The sequence below is a fragment of the Artemia franciscana genome, chromosome 14 (assembly GCF_032884065.1).
Source record: "Artemia franciscana chromosome 14, ASM3288406v1, whole genome shotgun sequence".
NCBI lineage: Eukaryota > Metazoa > Arthropoda > Branchiopoda > Anostraca > Artemiidae > Artemia > Artemia franciscana.
In genome coordinates this window covers 19,085,375-19,110,986 of record NC_088876.1, presented here as the reverse complement: position 1 = coordinate 19,110,986, position 25,612 = coordinate 19,085,375, and the positions used below count along the sequence as shown (strand labels likewise).

General features: G+C 32.7%; 2 protein-coding genes and 1 long non-coding RNA gene across 4 annotated transcripts in view; all 3 read left to right on the top strand.

Moving 5' to 3' along the window:
* The first annotated feature begins 18,307 nt into the window (after positions 1-18,307).
* Positions 18,308-19,018, top strand: LOC136035752 (general transcription factor II-I repeat domain-containing protein 2-like). Its single transcript, XM_065717721.1, has one exon. It carries the CDS (start codon positions 18,308-18,310, stop codon positions 19,016-19,018), a length of 711 nt encoding a protein of 236 aa, XP_065573793.1.
* Positions 19,019-19,046: 28 nt separating this feature from the next.
* LOC136035751 (general transcription factor II-I repeat domain-containing protein 2B-like) lies at positions 19,047-19,637 on the top strand. Its single transcript, XM_065717720.1, has one exon. The coding sequence runs from the start codon at positions 19,047-19,049 to the stop codon at positions 19,635-19,637; it is 591 nt and encodes a 196-aa protein (XP_065573792.1).
* Positions 19,638-20,625: 988 nt separating this feature from the next.
* LOC136035423 (uncharacterized) overlaps positions 20,626-25,612 on the top strand; it is a 51,813-nt gene continuing 46,826 nt past the window's right edge. For both annotated transcript variants that reach the window (XR_010619421.1, XR_010619420.1), the window contains exon 1: positions 20,626-20,731. This is a non-coding gene — a long non-coding RNA (uncharacterized LOC136035423). The remainder of the gene's footprint in view (positions 20,732-25,612) is intronic.

Genomic DNA, 25,612 nt, shown 5'->3' with positions numbered 1-25,612 from the left:
TGAATAAAATGGCTATTCCAATATTTTTATAATATAATATTTGGTGGTTGGGAAATAGAGACGTGGTTGGGGGGGGTCTAGCTGTTCTGCAATATATTTGATCAGTTGAAAAGGGAACTAGGACTTATGATTTACAATTAAATGAGCTCATAAAAGTGAAAATATTTCAAATATGCTTTTTTTAGAAAAGTTCAAATTATGTTATTTTTTTCAAAAAAGGGTACAAATTTGAATTTGCAATTAAAGAGTCATATAGTTTACAAGAAGTACAGTTAACAATGCAACTCGAATAACAACAAAATTGGTTTTTAAGTTATATTAACAATATAAGTAGGCCCCATTGATTTTTGATAACATAATATACAGGAATGAATCTTTCTGTGTAAAGTACTACGTCTTGATTTTCATCGTTTAGCTGAGGTAGGGGATGCCTAATACTAAAAAAGTTCATTTTTACCCACCATTTTTGAACTCTTCTTAGATTTTACGAGGTTATTTTAGAAACTTAAAAAGGAATCCAAATAATAGATCCAATAATGAAAGGTTAACATTTTGTTTTGGAAGCTATATTCTTAAAAATAACATTTTAGAATGTAAAGAGTAAAAAATGTTATAGAAAACATATTCCTAAAATGTAGAATTTTATCACATTTAAAGGGAACTAAAGCTTTTAATTTTCGTTCGAAGAAAACCTCTCGCATTATTTTCTGACCGTTGGGTCGATCTCAAGATATCACTTTCAAATTCAAAATTATACATTGTGTTAAAACAGGTTTCCAAACTATAGAAAAAGTAGGTAAAACAGAAGGTTTCATTTTAGTATCCCCTTGAGACAAATTATTTTTTTTAACAAAAGACCAGAAAATTATTGAAAGTCGCAAAGACAATGTTAGCACGAAGTAACAAAAAAGGTACAGATAATAGAAGTACAAAAGAAATAGGAAGAGAGGCCTCGGGTCTTAGGAAAAATAGAGAGAGAAAGAAATTTGCGTTTTTAAATAAAGTTGAAATCTTAATATTGAATTTGTCATGCTATAGATTAAAAACACTTCTTCTAAAGTATTATGAGTATCATATTATATATATAGTATCAATATTGAATGAAAGGAGTAACATTAACAATTAAATAAAAAATGTTGATTTTCAAAACAAACTGTTTTTTTCAACAAAAGTAAGGAGCAACAATAAAACTTAAAACAAACATGAATTATAGTATATATGAGGCATTTGTCTCCTCTTCAATACCTCGCTCTTTACACCCAAGTTCGAAATTTGTTCCAACTCTTTAAGAATAACCCCTGAATTGTCCTACACATATGCTAATATTTGTTCCTTAAAATTTTAACGATTTGTTTTTTTATTACAGTCACAAAATTGAAAACGTTTCAGATATACTTTCTTTTCAGAAAAGTGCAAATTATATTTTTTGTCTTAAAGTGTATATAAATTACAGTTAATAAAACAGATCAAATAAAATAAAAATTGATTTTTATGTTATTTTAACAACATAAGTAGATTCCCTTTATTTTAGATAATATAATATACATGGATGATTCCCAACATAAGTAGATTCCCTTTATTTTTGATAATATAATATACATAGATAAATCTTTTTGTGCCATGTATTTTGGCTTAAGGTTCATCGTGTAGCTGGAAGAAAGAATGCCTGATCCTAAAGAAGTTCAGTTTTGCTCACCGTTTTTTAACTCTTCCTAGATTTTACTACATAATTTTAGAAAAATAAAAAAGATAGTCTAAATAATAGATCAGAAAATGGAAGCTTAACACGTTTTTTTTCAAGTTATATTTTTAAAATAATATTATACATCTTATAGAGCATTAAATACAATAGAAAGTATAATATGTAAAAAAAAACCCGTTCTTAAACTGTAGAATAAATAGGTAAAGACATAAAACATAATTTTCGTGCTCAAAAATAAGCATTTTATAAAAACAGGTTTCTTAACTGCAGAAAAAGTAGGTAAAAACTCATGATACTATTTTTTTATATCCACGTATAGTAAAATACTGTTTGTTTTTTTTTAAATAGAGGACCAGAAAATTATTAAAAGTTGCAAAGACGATTATACTCAGAAGTGACAAAAATGGTAAAGAGAGTAAAGATAAACAGAAATTTGGAGAAAGAGCAGGTGTCCAAGAAAAAATAGAGAGAAAAAGAGATTAGTATTTTTAAATAAATTGGAAATCTTAATATTGGCCTTGTCAAGCTATAGAGTATAAATATATCTTGTAAAATTTTATGTAGAAATAAATAAGTATCAACCGAAAATACACAATATTGAGTGAAATGAGTCACTCCAACATTTAATATGAATTAAATTTGTAAAAATTAGCTTTTCAACTGAAAGTAATAAGCAACATTAAAACTTAAAGTAAACATTTAAAGTAAACAAAGTAAATTATTACGTTAATGAGTGGGTTTGGCCCTTCATCCATACCTAGATCTCTACGCTAAATTTCGAAATTTGTTTTAATCCTTTAAGAATGACCCCTGAATCAAAAAGGCTGTTTAATTAGAATAAATAGCTCCTTTGAAAGTACTAAATAACTTTAGCGTGATTTAGGAAGCGGCAGTACCTCTTCTGTATGAAATAGTTTCTTATTGTTTTAGGCATTAATGCTTTTTTTCGGTCCTTTGATTTGAACTAAATCCAGCATGCTCAAAAAGTTGGTGGTAGCTTGCCAATGTTCTCTGCCATAGAGTAAGACTGAGCCAAACGATCCCTTAAATATCCACATCTTTGTAGGAAGAGTTATAGAAAAGATGTCATTGATATTTTTCATGACTGCTTTTTGTTTTGCTCATGTTGATATTGAATCAATACTTTCAATCTTATTCTCTCATAATAGCCAGCACTGCTCGAAGTTCTTCGGGGGTGTATGTCATGAGTGCCAAATCGTCAGCGAATTCACAATCGCTTAAATTTCTGTCACAACACATAAAGCAAATGTTCTGTTTAATAGCGGTCTTCATCATCACGTAGTAAAACACATAATTTACTAGATATAATTAAATAGTTCAGTAGCCACGGTACATCCCTGACAAACCCGGGTAGGAAAGCAGAAAGGCTCGGTTTGATGAAATTCTTGAGCTTCAATTACTCCCACGTTTCCTAAGGGAACCAATAGACTATTTCCATAAGAGTTACCGAGAGTAAAAGAATGTATCTATAGATATATGTTACTTTGAAACAATCAGTACAAGAGCCAATAGTAAAGAAATGGGCCAAAAATGTCTAAATTTTGATGGTGTGTAAGAGCTGCACTATTTTAGATAATTATAATCAAACTTGTTGATCGTTCCATCCATTTAAGGTATAAAGAGAATAAGCAGTTCAAATTGAGAATTTTAATTATGATATTGAAAAAGTTTAGGACTAGCAAATTAGAGGATTTCTATGGTGCAACTGTCACTATGATAAGTGTGAACGGTTGAATATACCTTCGTGGGTATGGTATAGAAATACGCTATACGAACTTTTAGTTTATTTCTAAGAAATTAGAATAGTCATGGTTTAAAATTCTTTACGCTTCAATCGTTGGAAAAGTTAGAGAGTCAGGTTCTTACATCATCACTATGAAGACAATGGCTATTATGATTATAAGCTAACTAATTTTTGGCTTTTATAGAAAATGAATATTTATTTCGTGATATTACAGTGAATAGCATATTGAAACATGTAAATTTCTTATTTTACAGAATCTAACACGTAGTATTTTACGATATTATTTTAGCAAAGTAACAAAGGCACCCGAATAATATATCAGAAAATAGAAGGTTAATACTTTTTTTGTATAGAAATATTACATCATTGAAAACAACATTGCAGGGAGTGACTATTGAGTAAAACCTGCTATAGAATATACATTATGTCTTTTGAAAGTTTTTGAGTTTCATCTACTTTAAATAAGGATCAACATTCAATTCTTTTGATGTATTAAATAAAAAAACTAGTTTTCTCAACTGAAAGTAAGGAGCGACATTAAAACTTAAAACGAACAGATATTACTCCGTATATGAAATGTGTTGTCCTCTCCGCAATCCCTCGCTCTCTACGCTAAAGCTTTTTATTGTTTTAAAAAGTGGAATCCTGGCAAAGAGTCAAACGAGCAGGAAAAAGGTCATATAATCTTCCAGGCGTAAAACTACCAGAAATCCCGTCAATTAATAAATAAAAACAAAAACAAAAAAGATATTACAATAAAGAACCGACTTAAACTAAAAACAAGCAGAAATTAATATGATTAGGCCCGGCAACGTTCAAGCCATCTCAACCATAGACATAATTTGTAATTTGTACTTACCCCGATTCCATCTTAAGACCAGAAAATAATTTGTACTTTACTGATAAAAATATAATCAAACAAATGAAGGTGAATTTTAAGTTATATATATAAATATATATATATATATATATATATATATATATATATATATATATATATATATATATATATATATATATATATATATATATATATGTATATATATATATAATAATATTTGTTCTTTAAAGTCTTAATAATGATTTTTATTCATATGTTTTCCGGATGGGATTCACTTTTGCCGAATACCGACCAATTATGAGCTACCACTTCCATGTTGAATGTGTGGTAATTAAGAATATTATAACACCGTTACCTGTCTAGTTATGCTTGAAAAAAGATACATTTGTCTTTCGGGGATAACCTACCACCAACGCTTCTTTTATGTGGTAATGATAAACAATAATTAAAAGCTTTGGACAAAACAGACTTTTGTACAGGAACTTTACCAAGTCTACGGACAAACCAAACAGACCTGTTTACGTCGGCTCACTGCATTGTACCTGGTTTCAAATAAAAGTTTGACCAGTTCCTATAGTAAGTAAACTCTGGCAAAACATCTATTATTTGCATAACTGACACCAGTCTCAGCTTAGAAATACAGAGCAGTGGGATTAAGCTCCACGGGTGAATCCTGACAGCTTTGATTACTGAGGAGGAGGTATAGCTGTTTATCTATTGAGCCATATATCACATTCATGACAAAATATACCTGATTCGGTAGGTAAAGAAGCTCTGTGGGTTAGTGTGATCCACCCAAATAAGTCTGTGATTAAGTGCACAATGTATAATCCTCATACCAGCGATATTACCGGCTGCCTTGACCACATTTGGGGCATTTACGATAAGTCTTCTATTATCCTCTATGGAAACTTCAACGTCCATTGTAACGTTTGGTTTTGCCGTGCAAATACTGACAACGGGGGGTCATAATTGAATGTTCCATCTATTTCATACGGTATAGAAAACTTGCCAATCTTGAAAAGTATTATAGCCAAAAGGGGTTCTCTTTTCTTGACCTCTTCATTACAGATTGTGTTGACTCCTTTAACATAGAAACTCATGCTTTCATGGGTGATCATCTGTCCATAATCATATTTGGAAATATTTCTATTTCACTTCTAAGAAAGCATCAGCAGACAATTTGTCTATGGAAAAAAGGTTAATTGGGACGGTTTGAGTAACACTTTTTTTTCTCAGCCGTGGGGAGCCTTTCCCATTAAAGGCACAGAGAAAGTGGCTGACAAGCACTAGCAAGTAATATTTGACTATGTTGAAAAATATATAAATCCAACTTGATCCAGCCATTCAGTAAGGACAAACCATGAATCAGCCCCCCAGTTTAAGACGGCTAGAAAAGCCAAAAGTAAGCAAGCGTTAAATTTTTATCAAGAGCGAAGAGGAGAAAATTACATTCATTAACATGTACAAGAATGCCGTTAATTTAAATTCGATGTCCCGGGCTTGGAAAGAGGAGAAAATTGCCCCCAAGGCTCAATATACTTGGGAAGAAGTCGGTGTAGATTTGTAGAGGAGGTTTTGCTATCTTCCAGGGCCCTCGGCTCCACCTCTATCGATTAACAGGACTGTGGTACAAGATCCACAGGAAAAGACAAAAGCTCTTGCTAAAGCATTTCCCGAATTCTAGAATCCGGATGAACACAGTGTGGAAGTACCAAATTTCTCCGACCAAACCGTTTATGTCCTGGATTTTGTGCATTTTTCTGCTCTTAATATCCTGCGTATATTGCGCCATCTTGAATTGACCAGAGCATCAGATCTTGATAACACGCCAAATTTAGCTGGAAAATTCTCATTAGTTTTCTGGATATACTTTTGCTGCAGAATCTTCCCAAAAATGTTCCACTTATTTCACCAGCAAATCTATTGATGTTATACTTGTTCTAGGACCGGTTAGTATGTTTCAGTACCGGCAAGAGTGATAAAGAACTTTGTCTTTCCTCCTCTTGCAGAGTTCACTTCAGAAGGTTTTATTTTGGTGTGTTTTTTTCCTCTTTCTTATTTTTGAGCACTGTGGACGACTTGGTTGAGGTCCTTGTCAAAATATTTGCTTGAATCTCGTCTTCGTATTTTGTTACTGGCTGACAAAATCCTCATTTTTCATCTATTTGATTTGTCTCTTTTTATTTATTATTTACTTTCTTAATTCAATATGAGCTTTCTTTCAGATCGTTCACTGTGGGATTTCCGCAGCTGGTTAATTTTCAATGAAAATTAAGTGAAAGCAGGGCTCCCAAAGGCAGTGTTTTGGGAACTAAACTTCACCTAATCCATATAAATTACATGGGAGATCACTTTGCATACTCTTCGAAACACTTTTTCGACCATAGCATGACATACTCAGCCATCCTTAAACTGAATGAACCTAAATATGCTTCCAATATCCTTAAAAAATTGGAAAGTAGTCTGATACATGAATGATGAACTTTAATGCATCGAAAACAAATAAGCTGCTTATTATAAAAAAAATCTGCCATTTGCACACCTCAATTCATTTTCAAAAATGAAACTGCAAGGAGAGCTGACGAGTTTCATCTACTAGGGATTCATTCCTTCACCAATTTTTCTTGGAATAACCAATTTGAACCGGGGTGAGCTCAGAACAACTTTTGCTGTAAGAATGTTATTCCATTCAGCTCAATTATCCTAGTTTAAAAGGCCTAGTTAACGACATGGCTTGTCGTTCCTCGGACACTTTTTCAACTTTTCATTAATTTAACGACATTGTTTTAGAAAAGTTAAGAAGGCATCCAAATCATTAATCAGGAGATGGTAAGTTAATGCTATGTATAGTAATTTAAATTCATAAGAACAAAATTTTTGAATCTATAGAAAAAAACTATTATAGAAAACATATTATGTATAAAACCAGGTTTGTAAACAATAGAACAAAAATACAAAAATCAATATTTCACTTTCATATCCAAAAAAGTACATTCTATAACAAAGACTAGGTTAGTCAGAAGTAATAAAAAAGTTACAGATAGCAGAGAGACAAAGGCAGAGGCAGATAGAACTGAGGAAATCTAAAAGAGATAAAACAAGTCTAGCATTAAAGTTTAAACATTAAAGTTGAAATCTTAATATTTTCGTTTTTAGTCAATAGAGTAAAAACACTTCTACTAAAGTATTTAGTAAAAAAAGTAAACTGAAAAACATGCAATATTGAGTCTTAAGAGCCTCATTAAGATTTAAAAGGAACAAAAATACTTGTATCTCTGATAAAGGATTCCCCTTCATACAGCTATGATTTAGGAAGAGGCATTACCCCTCCTATAGAAAAATAGTTTTCGTTCGTTTTAATTTTTACGTTTCTTTTTGCTTTTAATTGAAATTTTTTATTCTTAATAAGTTGATAAAGCTGTTTATATTCTATAGCTGGTAAACATCAAAGCTCTGTTTGTAACTTGATATAAAATTGTTAATCTCATAATTATTCCAGGACATCAGCCTTCCTTCTTTGTGAAAGTTCTTCCCCTTCCCCTTGAAAATTCCTTTTGCTTGAATGTTTTCCCTACAAAAAGTTCGTCCTAACTCGAATTCCTCTTCCCCTCTTAAAGTTTTGTCTTAAGCATTTCATCTTCACAGAAAATTTTCCCTTGACTATTCCCACTAAAAAGTTTTGTTTACATTAAAATAGATTTTATTTTATTTCTTATAGTTTCCGATATATTCCAAGGAGGGTCTTCATCCTTCTTGAAAATGAGTCATATATTTCGAAATAACAAAAACAAAATTTAAAAAAGTAATAAATAGTACACCTTATCAGGTTGTACTACGAAGACTGTCCTAACAGCTGTCCCAATAAAGGCAAATAATCTTCCAGGCTTAAAACCACCACAAGTCATCATAAAAAATAAATAATATCTAAATCAAACGGATATGACAATAAATAATCGAGTTAAACTCAAAACTAGCAGAAACTAACAAGATTAGGGCCGTCAACCCTCATGCCTTCTTAACAATAGACATAATTTCCACTTACCCCAATTCCATCTAAAGACAGGCATATAATTCGCACTTTTACACTTTTACTCCAGAACCTTCCCCAAAAAAACAGTCCACCAATCAATGGGAAAAATAATATGGGAGATAACTTTGTAAGCCCCTTGCATCACTTTTTCACAGATTGCACAACAAATTCAGCCATCTTTAAGAACGAGGACTCAAAGCAAGTCTTTCATACCCTAGAAATACATCTTTGTAAAATTGAATAGTGGCCTGATACAGGGATGATTGGCTTTAATGCTTCAAAACAAGTGATCATTTTTTAACCGAGTGAAAGGGGCCAAGTCAACACCAAAGTTTAATTTTCAAAAACAAAATATGAACCTGAAAGGAGAGTCAACGAGATTCGTCCATTGGGGATTAATTCTTTCATCGATCTTACTTGGAATTACCAATTATTTTAGTTGTGTTTTTTCTTAATAATGTACACTAAGTTATTTTACTCTATTGCCTGAAAACAGTAATATTAAGATTTGAACTTTTACTTTTTCTCTTTTTTAGACTCCCCCCTTGTCTAACTTGCCACCTCTTTTTTTTGTCTGACTATTTTTGTTTCAATGCCATCTCTATATATTTCTTTACTTTTTAATAAACTTTTCTTTGCAACTTTCAATACTTTTTTGTCCTTCGTTGAAAGGCAGTATTTTGTCGTACATGGATATAAAAGTAATATCTAGATATTTTGACTAGTTGTTCTATAGCTTAGAAACCAGTTTTGTAATATATATATTTTTGGATAAAAGTGTGATATCTTGAGTTCTGCCTCTTTGTTGTATTATTTAGAAACCAGTTTTAATGTATATTATGCTTATTATATTAGTTTTACTATATAGGTTCTAAAAAATGATTTATAAAAATGTAAATTCCTTTTAAAGTATCAACTTTATTTCTTGTGATCTATTGTTAATGTACCTTTTTTACTTATTTAAAATAATGTTGTACCATCCGAGGAGATTTAAAAAATTATGAGTAAAGATGTCCCTTACCGAACCTATAAAATGAACCACAAGACATAATAATTGACGATCTAAGATTTATTCTTATATTTTACATTAAAACAGAATCAAAAGAGTCTAATAACATTTTAAGTAAATTACTAAATTGATTACTGTTATTGTTTTTAATTTTGTTAATTTTTTTACTAGCTATATTTTTGATAAGCTTTGTGACTCTTTAAGTGCAAATGTAAATTTAAACTCCCTTTGAAGACCTGAACATAATATAAACTTTTATGAAGAAAGTAAATATTTTATTCCTATATTAACGGTTTCAAGCACTTAATGGTATCTGATATACCAGTATTCTATTCCCGGTATTGACAACTTGAGGTTTTAAATGCCTGTTCTACATTCTTCTGAAGTAGCCACAAAAAGAATATTCTGGAAAAACATCCCCCATTAACATCGTTCCAGATAGAACTGCAACGCCGGATGCAGCTCTTCCTCAATAGCTCGGTTCTTGGCATTCCTCGTTTAGATAATTGAATCAATCTCTTTACCTTAAGGTCTGCCAAGATGGTTGAATGCAGGGGAGAAAATATGAGAGAGCACGTTTAAGGGAGGAGAATTAATTTAGTATTAGAGAAAAGTCATCGACACAACTACAAACCTTTCATTTAGAGGGTAGAGTTAGTCATGTGTAGAGGTGCAGCTTACCTTGTTTTCCCTATTCTGAATCTTTTAGAGTTGTACTGTGAGTGTCTTAGGGAATTCAGCATATAGAAGATATTCTTATCTTCTCTGATACAAGACTTCTAAAGTTGAATAATTGGGACGAATGCAAGATGATTTTTGCAGCAAAAACTCACTCTGAGCCCTCTTTGGCAGGAGTAATTTCTACTAATTTTTTTTTTAATCTTTGTGGATTTTACGAAATTATTTTGAAAAAAGTAAACAAAACACCCGAATAATAGATCAAAAGATGGAGGGTTAATACTTTTTATAGGAAGTTACATTCTTTTAAATCATGTCTTAGAACCTTTATAGTAAAACATAATACAGAAAACATAAAACATTTTATTTATATAAACTATTTTCCGAATAAAACAACTAAAAGGTAAAAACTCAAGATATCACTTTCAAATTCAAAAATATAGATTGAATAAAAATAGATCCTAACCTATAGAACATTTAATATTAATTAAATATATAAAAATTAGTTTTTCAACTGAAAGTAATAGCAACATTAAAACTTAAAGTAAACAAAAATTATTACTTTAATGGGTGGGTTTGCCCCTTCATTAATAGCTAGATCTCTACGCTAAATTTCGAAATTTGTTTTAATCCTTTAAGAATGACCCCTGAATCACAAAGGATGTTTAACTAGAATAAGCAGCTCTTATGAAAGTACTAAAAAAACTTTCGAGTCATTTAGGAAGCGGCAGTACCTCTCCAGTATGAAATAGGTTCTTATTGCTTTAGGTTTTAATGCTGTTTTTCGGTCCTTTGATTTGAAATAAATCCAGCATGCTCAAAAAGTTGGTAGTAACTCGCCAAGGTTCTCTGCCATAAAGTAAGACCGAGCCGAACTATCCCTTAAATATCCACATCTTTGTAGGACGAGGTACAGGAAGGATGTAATTGACATTCTTCATGACTTCTTTTTGTTTCACTCATGTTGATATTGAATCCAACCTTTCAAGCTTGTTCTCTCATAACTGCCAGCACTGCTCGAAGTTCTTCGAGGGTGTTTGTCATGAGTGCCAAATCTTCATCCAATTCAACATCCCGTAAAATTCTGTAACAAATTATAAAGCAAATGTTCTGTTGAATAGCGGTCTTCATCATCATGCAGTAAAACATATAATTTACTGGACATAATTAAATAGTTCAGGAGCCATGGCACATCCCTGACAAACCCCAGTAGGAGAGCAAAAAGTAAACAAATAAAATTGAATTTTAAGTTTTAAATATATATATATATATATATATATATATATATATATATATATATATATATATATATATATATATATATATATATATATATGATAATATTTTCTATATAATTATGATAATATTCAAGCATCATTAGACAAGTAACGATGTTATAATATTCCTAAGTACCACATCTTCAACATGGAAGTGGTAGCTCACACTTGGTTGGGATTTAGCAAAAGTGAATCCCATCCAGAAACATCTTATTATAATTTTATCAGGAAAGTATAAATTATTTTCTGGTCTTAAGATGGAATCGGGGTAAGTCCAATTTATGTCTGCTGTTGACATGGCTTGAAGGTTGCTAGGCCTAATCATATAAATTTCTGCCTGTTTTAAGTTTAATTCGGTTCTTTAATGTAATGTCTTTTTGTTTTTGGTTTTATTTATTTATTTTGGGGATTTTTGGTAGTTTTACGCCCGGAAGATTTTATGACTTTTTTTCTGCTCGTCTTTGATTCAGTAGAGCTCTTTGCATTTCTTTTAAGCAGCCAGAGTTTCTTTCTGTTAATTCTTTATTTTTCTAATTAACATAATCTTTAAGACGACAGTAAATAAAAGTAAATAATATTCTATTCATTTTGATTTATCAAACAATAAGTTACATCAAACTGTATGCAAATAGTGATACAACTAAATAGTAACGTAAAATCTGAATAAGATATTAATTGAAATCTCAGGGTGTTGAAATCATTAGTTACATCAAAAGAGTTGAATGTTGATTCTTATTCAAGTAGAGGAAATTCAGAAACTTTCATATTTTCTTTCAAAAGTTGGGTATGAAAATTAATTACCATCAAAAGTTGGATGGGTTATTGTTACCAATAGAAACTCTTCCCAATTTTTGAAAAAGAGAGATAACACTCCTATTAAATCAATTGATTCTAAAAAAATAATCCATCTTATTCAGGATATAAGAAAACTTTGCTGTAGTGGAATTAAACGCCTATGTAAAAATGTAAAATTTGTATTTTCATCTGAAGAAGAATCATTCCCACCAAAAATTGTTCTTGGGAACTCTTTAAAAAGCAAAAATTCTTTTTCTCCCTGCTGTTTTTATCATCTTTATTACTTATGACTTTACTTCATTGTTTTTTCAACATTTTCTCGTCTTTTGTTTCATCGAACACAGAAATAAAAGAGACATATTGGATTTTTACTACTTATTCTATATTGTTTGAAACTTGTTTTTTGCAATATGTATTTTTGAATATGAACAAGATATCAGGAGTCCTTACCTTTTTGTTCTATAGTTTATAAGCCTTTTTTTAGACATAATGTATAGTCTATAGCAGGTTTTACTCAATAGTCACTCCCTGCAATGTCGTTTTCAATAATATAATATTCCTATAAAAAAAAAGTATTAACCTTCTATTTTCTGATATATTATTCGGATGCCTTTGTTACTCTGCTAAAGTAATACCTTAAAATACTAAGTGTTGGATTCTGTAAAATACAAAACTTACATGTTTCAATATGCTATTCACTGTAATATCAGGAAATAAATATACATTTTCTATAAAAGCCAAAAATCAGTTAGCTTATAATCATAATAGCCGTTGTCTTCAGAGTGATGATGTAAGAACCTGACTCTTTAATTATTCAAACGATTGAAGCGTAAACAATTTTAAACCATGACTATTCTAATTTCTTAGAAATAAGCTAAAAGTTCGTATAGCGTATTTCTATACCATACCCAGGTAGGTATATTCAACCGTTCACACTTATCATAGTGAATTTTAGGTGCTCTACCTTAGAGGTGCTGAACCATTTCATCTTCACAGAAAATTTTCTCTTGGCGATTCCATCTAAAAAGTTATTTTTACCTTCAAATAGATTTTATTTTATTTCTTATAGTTCCTGATATATTCCAAGGAGTCTCTTCATCCTTTTTGAAAATCTGTCACATGTTTAAAAATAACAAATACTATATTTAAAAAAGTAATAAATAGTACACCTTATCAGGTTTTTCTACGATGTCTGTCCTACCGGCTGTCCCAATAAAGTCAATTAATCTTCCACGCGTAAAACTACCAAAAGTCATAATAATAAATAAAAAAAAATCTAAATCAAACAAATAATACAATAAATAATCGAGTTAAACTCAAAACTAGCAGAAACTAACAAGGCTAGGGCCATCAACCATCATGCCTTCTTAACAATAAACATGATTTGCACTTACCCCAATTCCTTCTAAAGACAGATATATAATTTTTACTTTTACGCTTTTATTGTAGAACCTTCCCAAAAAAAACAGTCCACCAATGAATGGGAAAATTAACATGAGATATAACTTTGCAAGCCCCCTGCATCACTTTCCCACAGATTGCACAATAAATTCAGCCATCTTTAAGCACGAAGACTCAAAACAAGTCTCTCATTCCCTAGAAATACACATTTCTTAAAATTGAATAGTGGCCTGATACAGGGATGATCAGCTTTAATGCTTCAAAACAAGTGATCTTTTTTTACCTAATGAAAGGTGCCAAGTGTACTCCCAAGTTTAATTTTCATAAAACAAAATATCTACCAGAAAGGAGACTCAACGAGATTTATCTATTGAGGATTAATTCTTCCATCGATATTTCTTGGAATTACCAATTATTTTAGTTGTATTTTTTCTTAATAATCTACAAGAAGTTGTTTTACTCAATTACTTTAAAACAGTAATATTAAAATTTGAACTTTTACTTTTTCTATTTTTTAGCCCCCCCCCCCTTGTCTACCCTTCTACCTTTTTTTTGTCTGACTGTTTTTGTTTCAATGCCATCTCTATATATTTCTTTGCTTTTAAATAAACTTGTCTTTGCTACTTTCAATACTTTTTTGGTCCTTCGTTAAAAAGCAGTATTTTGTCGTACATGGATACAAAAGTAATATCTAGAGTTTTCGACTAGTTGTACTATAGTTTAGAAACCAGTTTTGTAACATATATTTTTGGATATGAATGTGATATCTTGAGTTCTGCCTCTTTGTTGCATTATTTAGAAACCAGTTTTAATGGTTATTATGCTTTCTTTATTAGTTTTTACTCTATAGGTTGTAAAAATGATTTATAAGAATGCAAATTTCTATAAAGTATCAACTTTTTTTCTTGTGATCTATTGTTAATATACCTTTTGCACTTATTCTAAATGATGATGTACCATCCGAAAAAGATTTACAAAAGATTGAGTAAGGATGATCTCCTTGAGGATCACACGTCCCTTACCGAACCTATAAAATGAACCACAAACCATAATACTTGACGCTCAAAGATTTATTCTTATATAACGACGTTGTGCCACCTAAAGGTCGTAACTGACAATATTATAATTTTACAGGAGACAGAAATTTTAACCTTCAAAGTTCCAACCTTGCTTGATATGATTAATATTTTCGTACATTCAAAGAAAATAGCAAACTTATACAGCACCATTGTAAAAAAAAATCTCTAGCCCCCTCGCTTTATAGGCTACTGCTATTTACGACCTTTAGGTGGGACAAGAACATGTGCCTATAGTCACTTAAGACCCTCAATCGGATATCTAATTTTAATCAAAATACGCTGTAATGTGCACAAATTAGTACTCTGCTTCATCGTCAACAACCTGTTGATCCACGTTTTCAGCATCAGGCTCTTCTAGAGCATCTCTCACCACTTTGGAATATGGCAGATTTGTGTAGAGGTCATGATGGATTCGAGGAATAAATAATGACTTGCAAAGACCCTACAAATCCTTGTACTTGGCAGCAGCAAGAGGCAGACGCTTTGGATAAGCTTTTTGAGCTGCAGTTCGGACTCAGAGGCGTTTCCACTTCCCATTCTAATATCAAACGACTTAAAGTTCGATTTAAAATCATCCTTGAAATAAACCAAGCTGGGAGCGTCTTTGCAGACACGAATGTACTTGATCTTGTTCCAAAGAACAGTAGTACGGTCAGTTGACTTTTTCTTGTTCTTTATCAGATCTTCTCCAAGCTGGTGAAAGTCCGACCAGTACTTATGATCGTCAATAACATTCACAATGTACGGAAAAGGGTTGATCCGTGCTAGAAGGCAGATGGTCCGCCAACCCTCGATGGTAAAAACTGGCACGTTCTTGGCAGCTCGTTCAAAGCAAGTGTACATTGTATCTCCCTCTTGCTGCGTATGCCCAGATTCTAGAAAAATATGGTTTATTTCCTGGACATTTGGCAGGGTCATTATCGAAAACACATACATAGTGACCATGAACTGGTTCCTAAACTGTCCCCCACAACAATAGGTCACAAAATAGAACTTTCTCACGTCACCATTTGTTTTCATTAGGTTGAACAGAACTGTACAAGTTTCATTTAAACCCCTCTTGCCATAGGTCTGGTCCCACAAATTGAAAATAGCTTCCCTTGAGTTGAGGTCATACGCAGTTAGATTGTAGATTGCCAGTTTGCGCTTATAGAAAATTGGTCCAGCCTCCGACTTCGGTGTCTCAAGCACTTTCTGCAAGTCAACATTGTAAAGCTTTGCTGACTAAAAGCCTTCTTCACACTGATTTATTTTTTCCTTTATTTCATTTTTCAATTCTCTTGCCCTTTTAGCCCTAAGAAGATGTGCATCATAATTTGCTTTTTCACCTTCTTTTTCTGCAGGCAGCAAAAAGTTCCACCTAGTGCAAACTGGACACTGATCTTTCTTGGGAACATGAAAAGATCTGTTCATTGTTTTGAACACTTTAATGTATACTTTTCTTGATGCTGGTCTTCTTCTTTCTTCGACACACTTTTCGAGATACAGTCTTTACAGCTTAGACAAGTTAAGTTGCGCATCCAAATACAGCCTGGTTGAATTTGCTCGACAGTAATGGGAATCGACTGCAGGGAAACTTTCAATGTGCTTTCTGATAAAATCAATTTTTTCGTGAGTTACCCTTTTTTTGAAGTTCTGGGGGCTTGTCTCAGCCCTGTTATCTGAAGAAGCAGTGCCTGCCCCAGAGGTATTCATAACACAGTTTCTGACAAACTTTTCTCCGAGCCCTAGGGCACCAAGAAAAAAGGCTTTGCACACCCTTTTCTTTTCACCTGTGACTGCTAAAAAATAATCGAATGTACTTGTTTGCCTATTTGTCTCTCCCGTCTTTCTCTTAGTTGAGCGTTTCACAACATGCTGCAGTATGAACTGTTTTTGTGTATGCATAATCCCATGTAGTCTTCCAAGCTCCCAATAATCGCTGAAAGATTTCTGAATTTCTTCCTCGCTTATGCTTCTACATGAAAAAAACCTGCATTTGCAGGTAATTTTCTTCCACTGACGTTTTTCCACAGTTTTGTTAGTTTTCTGTGACGAGTAATCTTCCCCTGCAGCCCTCTTCCTCTTCCTTGTAAGGTTAGTTTCTTTTGAATTGGAAGAGACCACCACGACCTCAATCACTTGTTCTTCAGCGTCAAAAACTAAGGGACAGCTACCATGGCTTGAAAATGCATTTTATGTTACAAGTACTGCATGGGGTATACGTATACTTTCCGCGATAGTCTCTGCTTCTGTCTCATTTCCCACTGATCCAGAAGGAGCATCTGGGTCTCTAGCAGATATTTCTATAGCTTCTTCTTGACTAGAATCATCGCTTTCAGGCTCAGGCTCGAGCTCAGGCTCGGACGCCAATGATCATCACCATCACTGCCACCTGACAGGTCTTCATCTGATATGTCATCGAGATGGTCCAAAATGTCTTTGGTTGATAACGCTCGGCGAGTCATGGAAAATCCCTGGAATGGCAATTTGAAAAGAAACGCTGGAAATTTAATACTTCGTTTCCATTCACTTAATATAAATTAAGGGAGAGTCTCAATGTTTTGAAAACTGGGTTGGCTTTTGTGCATAATGAAGTGAGTGGGGGACAGGCACTTCTTCCTTTGTTACTTGATGTGAGTACACACATAAGCCAGCCCAGTTTTCTGAATACTGACTCAGACTACTGGCAGGAGCTCTCCCTTACTGTAGGTAGTAGACCTTGTTAAGCAAGAGATAAGGTTCCAGTTTAGCAAGGGTAAAATCAAAGGTATTTTTGCTCACAGCCTATAGAGATTTTGCTAGGTTACCTAACACGCATTCGAAAACATTTGTAGGTACTCCTGATCTTGCATTTGCACATATTTTTTGGATAAAATGCAAAATAATTGGACAAAACAGAGTTTACCAGTCAGGCATTATCTGGTGTTACCCAACCTTTTCTTGTAGAAAACTGAGTTTGCATAGTTAGGTTATTCAAGATAAAATAAATACTATAGCACCTCTTACCTCAGATTTCTTTCTGCTAGCCCAGAATTTATTGAAAAAACTCCTTTTCAAGCATGACTGTGGACAGTAAAGGAAAGGTCGCAACTTACTAATAGACATAACTGACACGATCTGACAAAAACTGATCCACCTAAAGGTCGTAACTACCACTTCCGACCTTTAGGTGGGACAAGGTTTTCACATACGTCTTTTCAACGTTCTTACTTGGGACCTTTCACTTTCATATTTACGTACTCTGGGCACAGAATATGAAAAAGAAAAAAAAAAACAGATAGGAAGCTGTTGCCATCTCGTTTTTGAAAAAAATGTCAATTACAACCTTTAGGTGGCACAACGTCGATATTATATTAAAACAGAATCAAAAGAGTCTAATAACATACTAAATAAATTGCAAAATTAATTACTTTAATTTTTTTTATTTTGTTGATCTTTTTTACTAGCTGTATTTTTAATGAACTTTGTGACTCTAAGTGCAAATGCAAATTTAAACTCCCTTTGAAGACCTGAACATAGTTTTAATTTTTATTAAGAAAGTAAATATTTTATTCCTATATTCACGGCTTCACAAGCTGTTTTCAGTAAGAAAAAATATGAAAATGAAACTTCAACTAGAGCCGGTTACAAAGATGCTTTTGTGTTGGCAAAAAAAGGAAAACCTTTCACAGATGGTAGTATCATAAAAGAGTGTATAGTGGAAGCAGCAGGACAGGTATGTCCAGAAAAAGTAAACCTCTTCAAAATGATAAGTCTTGGGTCAAATACTATTGCTCGTAGAATTGAAGATTTAGGAGGCGACATAATTCGGCAAATAAAGGAAAAAACAAAAAGCTTTTGCTGGTATTCTCTTGCTTTGGATGAATCAACTGATGTGTGTGATACCTCTCAGCTCTTAGTATTCATTTGTGGTGTTGATTGTGAATTTAATGTGACCCAAGAATCAGCATCAGCTCACAGCATGCACAGCACAACAACTGGAAAAGACTTTTTCATTGAAGTAAGTAAAACTATAACAGAATATAACCTGGAATGGAAACAAATGCAGTGTGTGACGATTGATGGAGGAAAGAATATGTCTGGGACAAAACGGGGTTTGGTTGGGCAAATTACAACTGCTTGCGAGGTTGGAGGATTCTCAAAACCCATTTGTCTGCATTGCCTTATCCATCAGCAAGCATTTTGCCTAAAATATGTTGATATGTCTTGTGTCATTAAACCTGTTGTTTCTCTGGTTGGATCTCATGCACTCGACCATCGCCAGTTCCATGATTTCTTGAAACAATTTGATTCGGAGTTTGTTGACTTGCCTTGCAATTCGGAGTTTGTTGATACAGCAGTTAGATGGCTTAGTTGTGGAAAGGTTTTGCTGCATTTCTTGGAGTTCATATCAAAAATCGATTTATTTCTCACAGAGAAAAATAAACTTCAGCCATTATTATCAGTTTGTGAATGAATTTGGAAACTGGTATTTTTTTACTGATATGACAGGTCATATTAATCACTTGAATCTGAAATTGCAAAGCAAAACAAATTTGATCAGTGACTACTTTGTTCATGTCATGGTATTCAGAGCAAAACTTGCGCTACTTGAAAGCCAGGTGAAAGTTAAGATTTTAGCTCATTTTCCATGTTGTGAAAAATTTCATGCAGAACGTAAAGTTGAATTTTTTTCTTCATTTGCAAATGAAATAAATTCAGATTTGAAAAAGAAGTTTCAGGAGCGATTTGCTGACCTTGATGCCAAAAAAATTGTAATCAGGCTATTTCATTATCCATTTGACTGCAATGCTGGAAATCTTCCAACTCTATTTCAAATGGAAATAATTGATCTACAAGCAGATGACAGGCTAAAAGATAAGTGTAGAAAAGGAAATCTGATTGAGTTTTATAAATATCTGCAGCCAGATCAGTTTCCAAATTTGATAAAGTTTGCTTGTAGTATTGTGTCCATTTTTGGTACAACATACCTGTGTGAACAAACATTTTCCAAAATGAAGTATGTGAAGTATCAAGCAAATTTGTCTGATGATCATTTGAAGTCTATTCTTACAATTGGCTCATCTAATCTATAACCTGATTTTAATGAAATTTTAAAGTCAAAACGACAGTATCATTCGTCACAGTAATTTTATTGCATAAAACTAAAGGCAGGAGTCTATTTGGTTTACACTGATTTTTTCCAACAAGATATGTTTTAATTTTTTTTATGCTTATACTGTAAAATTTGAGGAAATTAAATTATTGGCACTGATTTTTTTTTCTCATTTTTTATCCCTTCAGCCCGCGTAAATATGGGAAATATATAATATGGCCCTTACATTGACAAGTTTGGAGATCCCTGGTATAGGGCTATAGCTTTTGCAAGGGTATGGAGAGGCGGCAACTCTGTTGAAAGGTGTAGATTTGGAGGGAAAACTAAAACTATAAGGAATACTAACATATTCAGATATACCTTGAGGGCTTGGCTGGGAAATTTCCCCTTTGTCTTTTTTATTTTGCTTTCATCTAAAATAGCAGCAGTTACAATTAAATCGTCCAACTTTGATCCTACGTCTGAACACATGTTCTTTGATTTCAAAAGCCTCGAGTTTGAGAATTCCATGGACGAATTTGTTTCAAAGTAGACAGTTCTACTTTAGCACCATAAGTTTTTCAATGCAAAGGCTTAGCTTCAATAAAAAAAAATCTGAGTTCAAAATATTACGCTGCCATAATGCTTAAGGTAATTCTTTTATATTTCAAACTTAGAAGCGGGAAAAAAAGTCAAGTATTCCCGTCTGCTGAATAGGTTAATCCCTCTTCCCTACGAATGTTGCGGGGAGATAAACAAAATTACGACTCTTCCTGAAGTTTAAAGAAAAAACGACGAGAATAGCTTTCAGACTAAAAATTCAGCATTAATGTTGCATCCAGATGTAGCATTCCCCGTGGAACAAGCTTTCGGTCACGCTCACTATAAAGTTAAGTCTCAAAAGTGGATTATTTCGAAAAAATTTTTTGGGGCTTGTTCGGGCTTATTTTGAAAATCCCGGGGCGTTTTTTACGCTGACAATGTGGCAACACTGCGCTTCAATGGCAAAAAATTTAGACATATGAAATCCTCTAATCTAAAGAAAAGACAAGGAAATTGTTAATAGTGGAAATAATCTTAGCTTTTCAGTGACCTGTAAGTAATCTTATGCATATTCCTTAGGATTTAAAGGGTTTTTGGTATTCTAGGCCCATCTTGCATAGGCTAAGCTTAATAAGGAATGAGAAGAAAATTTTTATGTTGTTAAAAACGTTGATTCTCAGGAAGGCAGCTATCACATTGGTGAGTTATTCAAATATTACCAAATCTAACAGGCCTAGTTTCTAAGCCAACCTATAATTTTTAGTTGAAAAAACTAAAAATTATAGGTTGGTTTGTAACTTTATATTATAGGTTAGTTAAAAACTAAAAATTATTGGCTTCTTTTCCAAGTAAAATTGGTGCAAACAGTATTACTGGTTTTCATGTAAAGTGAATATACCACTCCATGCCCTTTTTTATCCTCTTTACAAATATAATAATTGCTTCTACCACAAATTCAGATTTAAGCACTTTTTGACCTCATAAAAATGACCTATATATGGGGTCATTACAAATCTGTAATAGTTTAGAAACAAATTTGGGCTATATATTTGTACATCAGGGGGTGGGGGTAAAGCATAGCATATATTAAATACATAAACTAACCATTGGTGTATTTTTTTTATGTGTTTGTACTGTTGCACTGGTGATTTCTCTTCTCATTAAAATTCAAGGTGAACAAACACATAAAAAAAAATACAGGAAAGGTTAGTTTACTTATTTAATATATGCTATGCTTTACTTCTACCCCCCTGATGTGCAAATATATAGCCCAAATTTGTTTCTTAACTATTACAGATTTTTTATACCCCATATTTAGGTCATTTTTAAGAGACAAAAAAAATGTTTAAATCTGAATTTGCAGTAGAAGTGATTATTATATATGTAAACAGCATTAAAACAGGCGTCAAGTGGTATATTCACTTTATATGAAAGCCAGTAATACTGTTTGCACCAATTTTACCCTTTTCCCTAGTTATATAGTCTGTATTCATTGAGATTGCTGTTTAAACTGGATTTTTAACATAAAGTAGGGGCAAAATTTTACTTTGGCTACTTTTGACTATCTTTGAAAGAGGTTAGGTTAGGAAAATGAAACTTTCAGGGATGTGTCTGAAGCTGAATCAGGAAAGTATTTTGAAGTACCTACCTCCATTTCTTTTCCCTCTAGATGGTCCTGAAATTTTGGGTTATCAGTTTCTTTTTCTCTGGCTTTAGTTCTGAAAAGACAATTCCTGTTTATTTGCCATACTGTTGTTGCCATAAGACTGGGTTTTCCAAATTTAGAAATAATCTTTTATGCCACCTTTCTAAAGGTTAAATATTTGGCAGATATTATTTATTCTCCATGAATTTTTTTTTTATTGGATTTCATATGATGTCAGTTGCTTTCTGTTAAACATTTTAAAAAATCAAGCTTCCTTTGAGAAAAAATTGAATTATTTTTCTTTTTACATGTTGTATAAGATGTAAAGGAATGCCTGACTCTTCATTTCATAGATTTAACTAAAAGTCTTTGAGGCATCTTATATCAAAATACATCTGACACATTTTGATGGCTTTTATGGCACTTGCTATTAACCAAGTGACATATAGGAATTGCAAATTCTGTTGGTCCTGGTTTCGCTACTTTAAGCACTTTCAGGTAAGCCAGGACAATAAAATTTGGCAGGCATATCAGGGACTAGACTTAATTCAGAAAAAAATAGATAAAAGGAGGTATTTTTAAATTACAAATGGGTGATGGGATCTTAGTGAAATTTGATGTTTGGAAGAATGTTGTGTCTCGGAGCTCTTATTTTGAATCCCAACCAGATCTGGTGACATTGGGGGAGTTGGAGGGGGGAACCTAAAATCTTGGAAAATTGCTTAGAGTGGAGGGAATGAAACCTGGTGGGAAAAATAAGCAGAATTCCTAGATATGTGATTGAAACAAACGGAACGGATCTGTGCTGTCTGGGGGAGTTAATTTTGAAAAATTAGAAAAAATGAGGTATTTTTAACATATGAAGGAGCAATCGGATCTTAATGAAATTTTATATTTAGAAGGACCTTGTAACTTAGATCTCTTAATTTAAATCCCAGCCGGATCCAGAGCCATTGGTGGTGGGGGAGGAGTTGAGGAAACCCCAAATCCTGGTAAACACTTAAAGCAGAGAGATCAGGATGAAACTTGGTGGTAAGAATAAAAACAAGTCCAAGATACATGACTGACATAACCAGAACAAATCTGCTCTGGATTTGGTGACATATGGGGGAGTTGGGGGACCCAAAATCTTGGAAAACGCTTAGAGTGGAGGGATTTGGATGAAACTTGGTGGGAAAAATAAGCAGAAATCCTAGATATGTGACTGAAACAACCAGAACGGATCTGCTCTGTTTGGAGGATATTTGGGGAGGGATAGTTAATTCTGAAAAATTAGAAAAAATGAGGTATTTTTAACTTATGAAGGAGTGATCGGATCTTGATGAAATTTTATATTTAGAAGGATCTTGTAACTCAGATCTCTTAATTTAAATCCCAACCGAATCCAGAGTCATTAGGGGGGGGGGGAGGAGTATAGGGAACTGAAAATCTTGGGAAAAAATTGTCTTCAAAAGTGCCAAGTTTAAAAAGTTCTGTTGATATTCTTCTTCCTGATCAGTATAATTGTTTTTAAAATTCCTTCTGTTTAAAACACTTTAGAGAGAATCTAAGCCAACCATGGGTATATTGCTGTCACAAATGATTTTGCTCAAATGAGCTGGTGGAAAACAAATAGAACATACAATTTTTCTTTTTTTATTATTTCAAGACTAGAATATCAAAAACTAAGCATTCATATTGCTAATTGTAGGTTAAGTAAATACAATCCCTGATGGAGTTTTGTTGATACCTGTCTTAAAATTTATTTGTGTAAATACAATACATATTGTTTATGTGACAGCAGTGAAAAATGGCAGCAAATATGACTTGAATATTTTTTTTTAATATTTTCTTTTTTCAAATAATTTTTGTTCTCTGGTGACATTTGTGTTCCTTCCTAAGTGGCTGGCACTCTAGGTTGAGAATACTTTATCCAAAGGGCACAGGTTTAATTCCTGGCATTAACAGTTTATTTGGTTTGAGACAAAGGTCAGTGATGTAACTCTGTAAGTTCAGCCAGAATTGGCCCAAACTTAACTTGTTACCTAGAGAAATCTAGGGTTAGTAAGCAGGAAGGGCATGTAAAAGCATAGGATGACTGGCCTGTAGCTTCCTATTGCACTTCCTGGCTAAAGCATCACTTGGTCCTTTACTGGGCTTCTGACTTAGCCATAGAAGCTTTCTTTTAAACCCATTAAACATAAGGGCAAAGGAAGAAAAGCCAGTAAGGTGGTTCTTCCTTTTCAATGAATTGTTGATGTACAGACAAGACTGTAGGTCATAAGAGGTGGCTGGTGAATGTTTCGCAAGGTTCAAAAATTTAGGGCAATTGCTCAGGTTGGCAACTGAGCACAAAAGAAAAATTTTGTGAAAGGTTTTTCTTTGTGAATGTTATATTTATGTCATGTCCAAAATTTTAAAGTTAATCTTCATTGTTTTGATTTAATTTCCATGGCCCTAGGACTTTAGTGTATTAAAACCTACTTATGCCCATCCATTTTCTTTTAAACAGAGAGGAGTTCTATGTTTCCTACCTTCAATAAATTTATATGCAATTTTGAGACCAGGGTTACGAAGTAGGTCAAAACTTGCAAGTGGAACTATGATATGACTAATTAATTTGTAAGAAATGTATATCAATTTAAAGATTTAAAAAATTATGTAGAAAACAAACAAGACAAATAAATATAAGTATCCCTTTACAACCATTTAATTAAGTATAACAAATGTAAATCATCCCTAAGATTGAAATGAACAAAGCTTCAATTATGAATCTGTTTTCTTTAAACAGACTGAAAGGGCAAACTTCCAAGCTATGACAAATTCAATCTCACTTTTGATCTCTTTCCTTTTCAATAGGAACTTTCTTTGGATTTTTTTCAACCAATAAAAAACAGTAAGGGACATGATCAGGTATAACTGACCTTCCACTAAGCCTACATATCCAGCGGAAAATTGTGCAGCTATACTAATAATTGGTAAATTTTTTGTTGTTCATATGTTTGATTTACAAATAAAGTGAACATACTCCTAGATGCCTTATTATGTTTTTTACAAACATAATAAGTGCTTCAACTACAAGTTTTTGTGCTCTTGAAAATGACCTAAGTATACTCAAATAGTTTTTGGGTATAAAAAAGCTTAAAACATTGGTCTCAAACTTACTGTTTCATTATTAATCCATTTTTTACATGTTGTATAATCTATGAGCACTGATTTTCCACAATTAATTTGGATTAATAAATTGTACAATATTATGCTGTATTTCTTTTTTTTTGATGCCAAATTATCAATTAAGGTATGTGTTTCTGGTCATTTTTTACAAAATAATGTATGTTTTTCACTGCCAAAATTTGTTAGGTTAAGTAAGGTAAAACAGTGCTTAAACTTGAACTAGCAAAATAAGCAATTATTATATTTGTAAAGAACATACAAAAAGGCATCAAGTGGTATATTCACTTTATTTATAAATCAAAATATGAACAACAAGAAATTCACCCCTAACATGCCTCATTTGCAAATATATAGCCCAAATTATATATTTCCAATGTTTTCTGCCACCTTTTACCTGTTTTTCCAGTTCTTGTTTTGCCACAGTTGCCTCAATTAACAGGTACTAGGGTCGAGGGATACATTGGCAGAATCAATAGAAAATATGTAATTTCAGCTACAGATATCCATATTAGGAGGGTTGGGGCTAAATTAGAGCAGGGCTGCATGTAGAATGTGTATGTAGAAAGCTATAATTATCATGTAAATTACAAAGAATCATCTTTTTTTTAACAGGTTTTCTTCTATAGGTCTACAGG

Coding starts and splice junctions, on each gene's coding strand:
- LOC136035752 (XM_065717721.1), top strand. CDS start 18,308: ATGATAAGTCTTGGGTCAAATACTATTGCTCGTAGAATTGAAGATTTA.
- LOC136035751 (XM_065717720.1), top strand. CDS start 19,047: ATGACAGGTCATATTAATCACTTGAATCTGAAATTGCAAAGCAAAACA.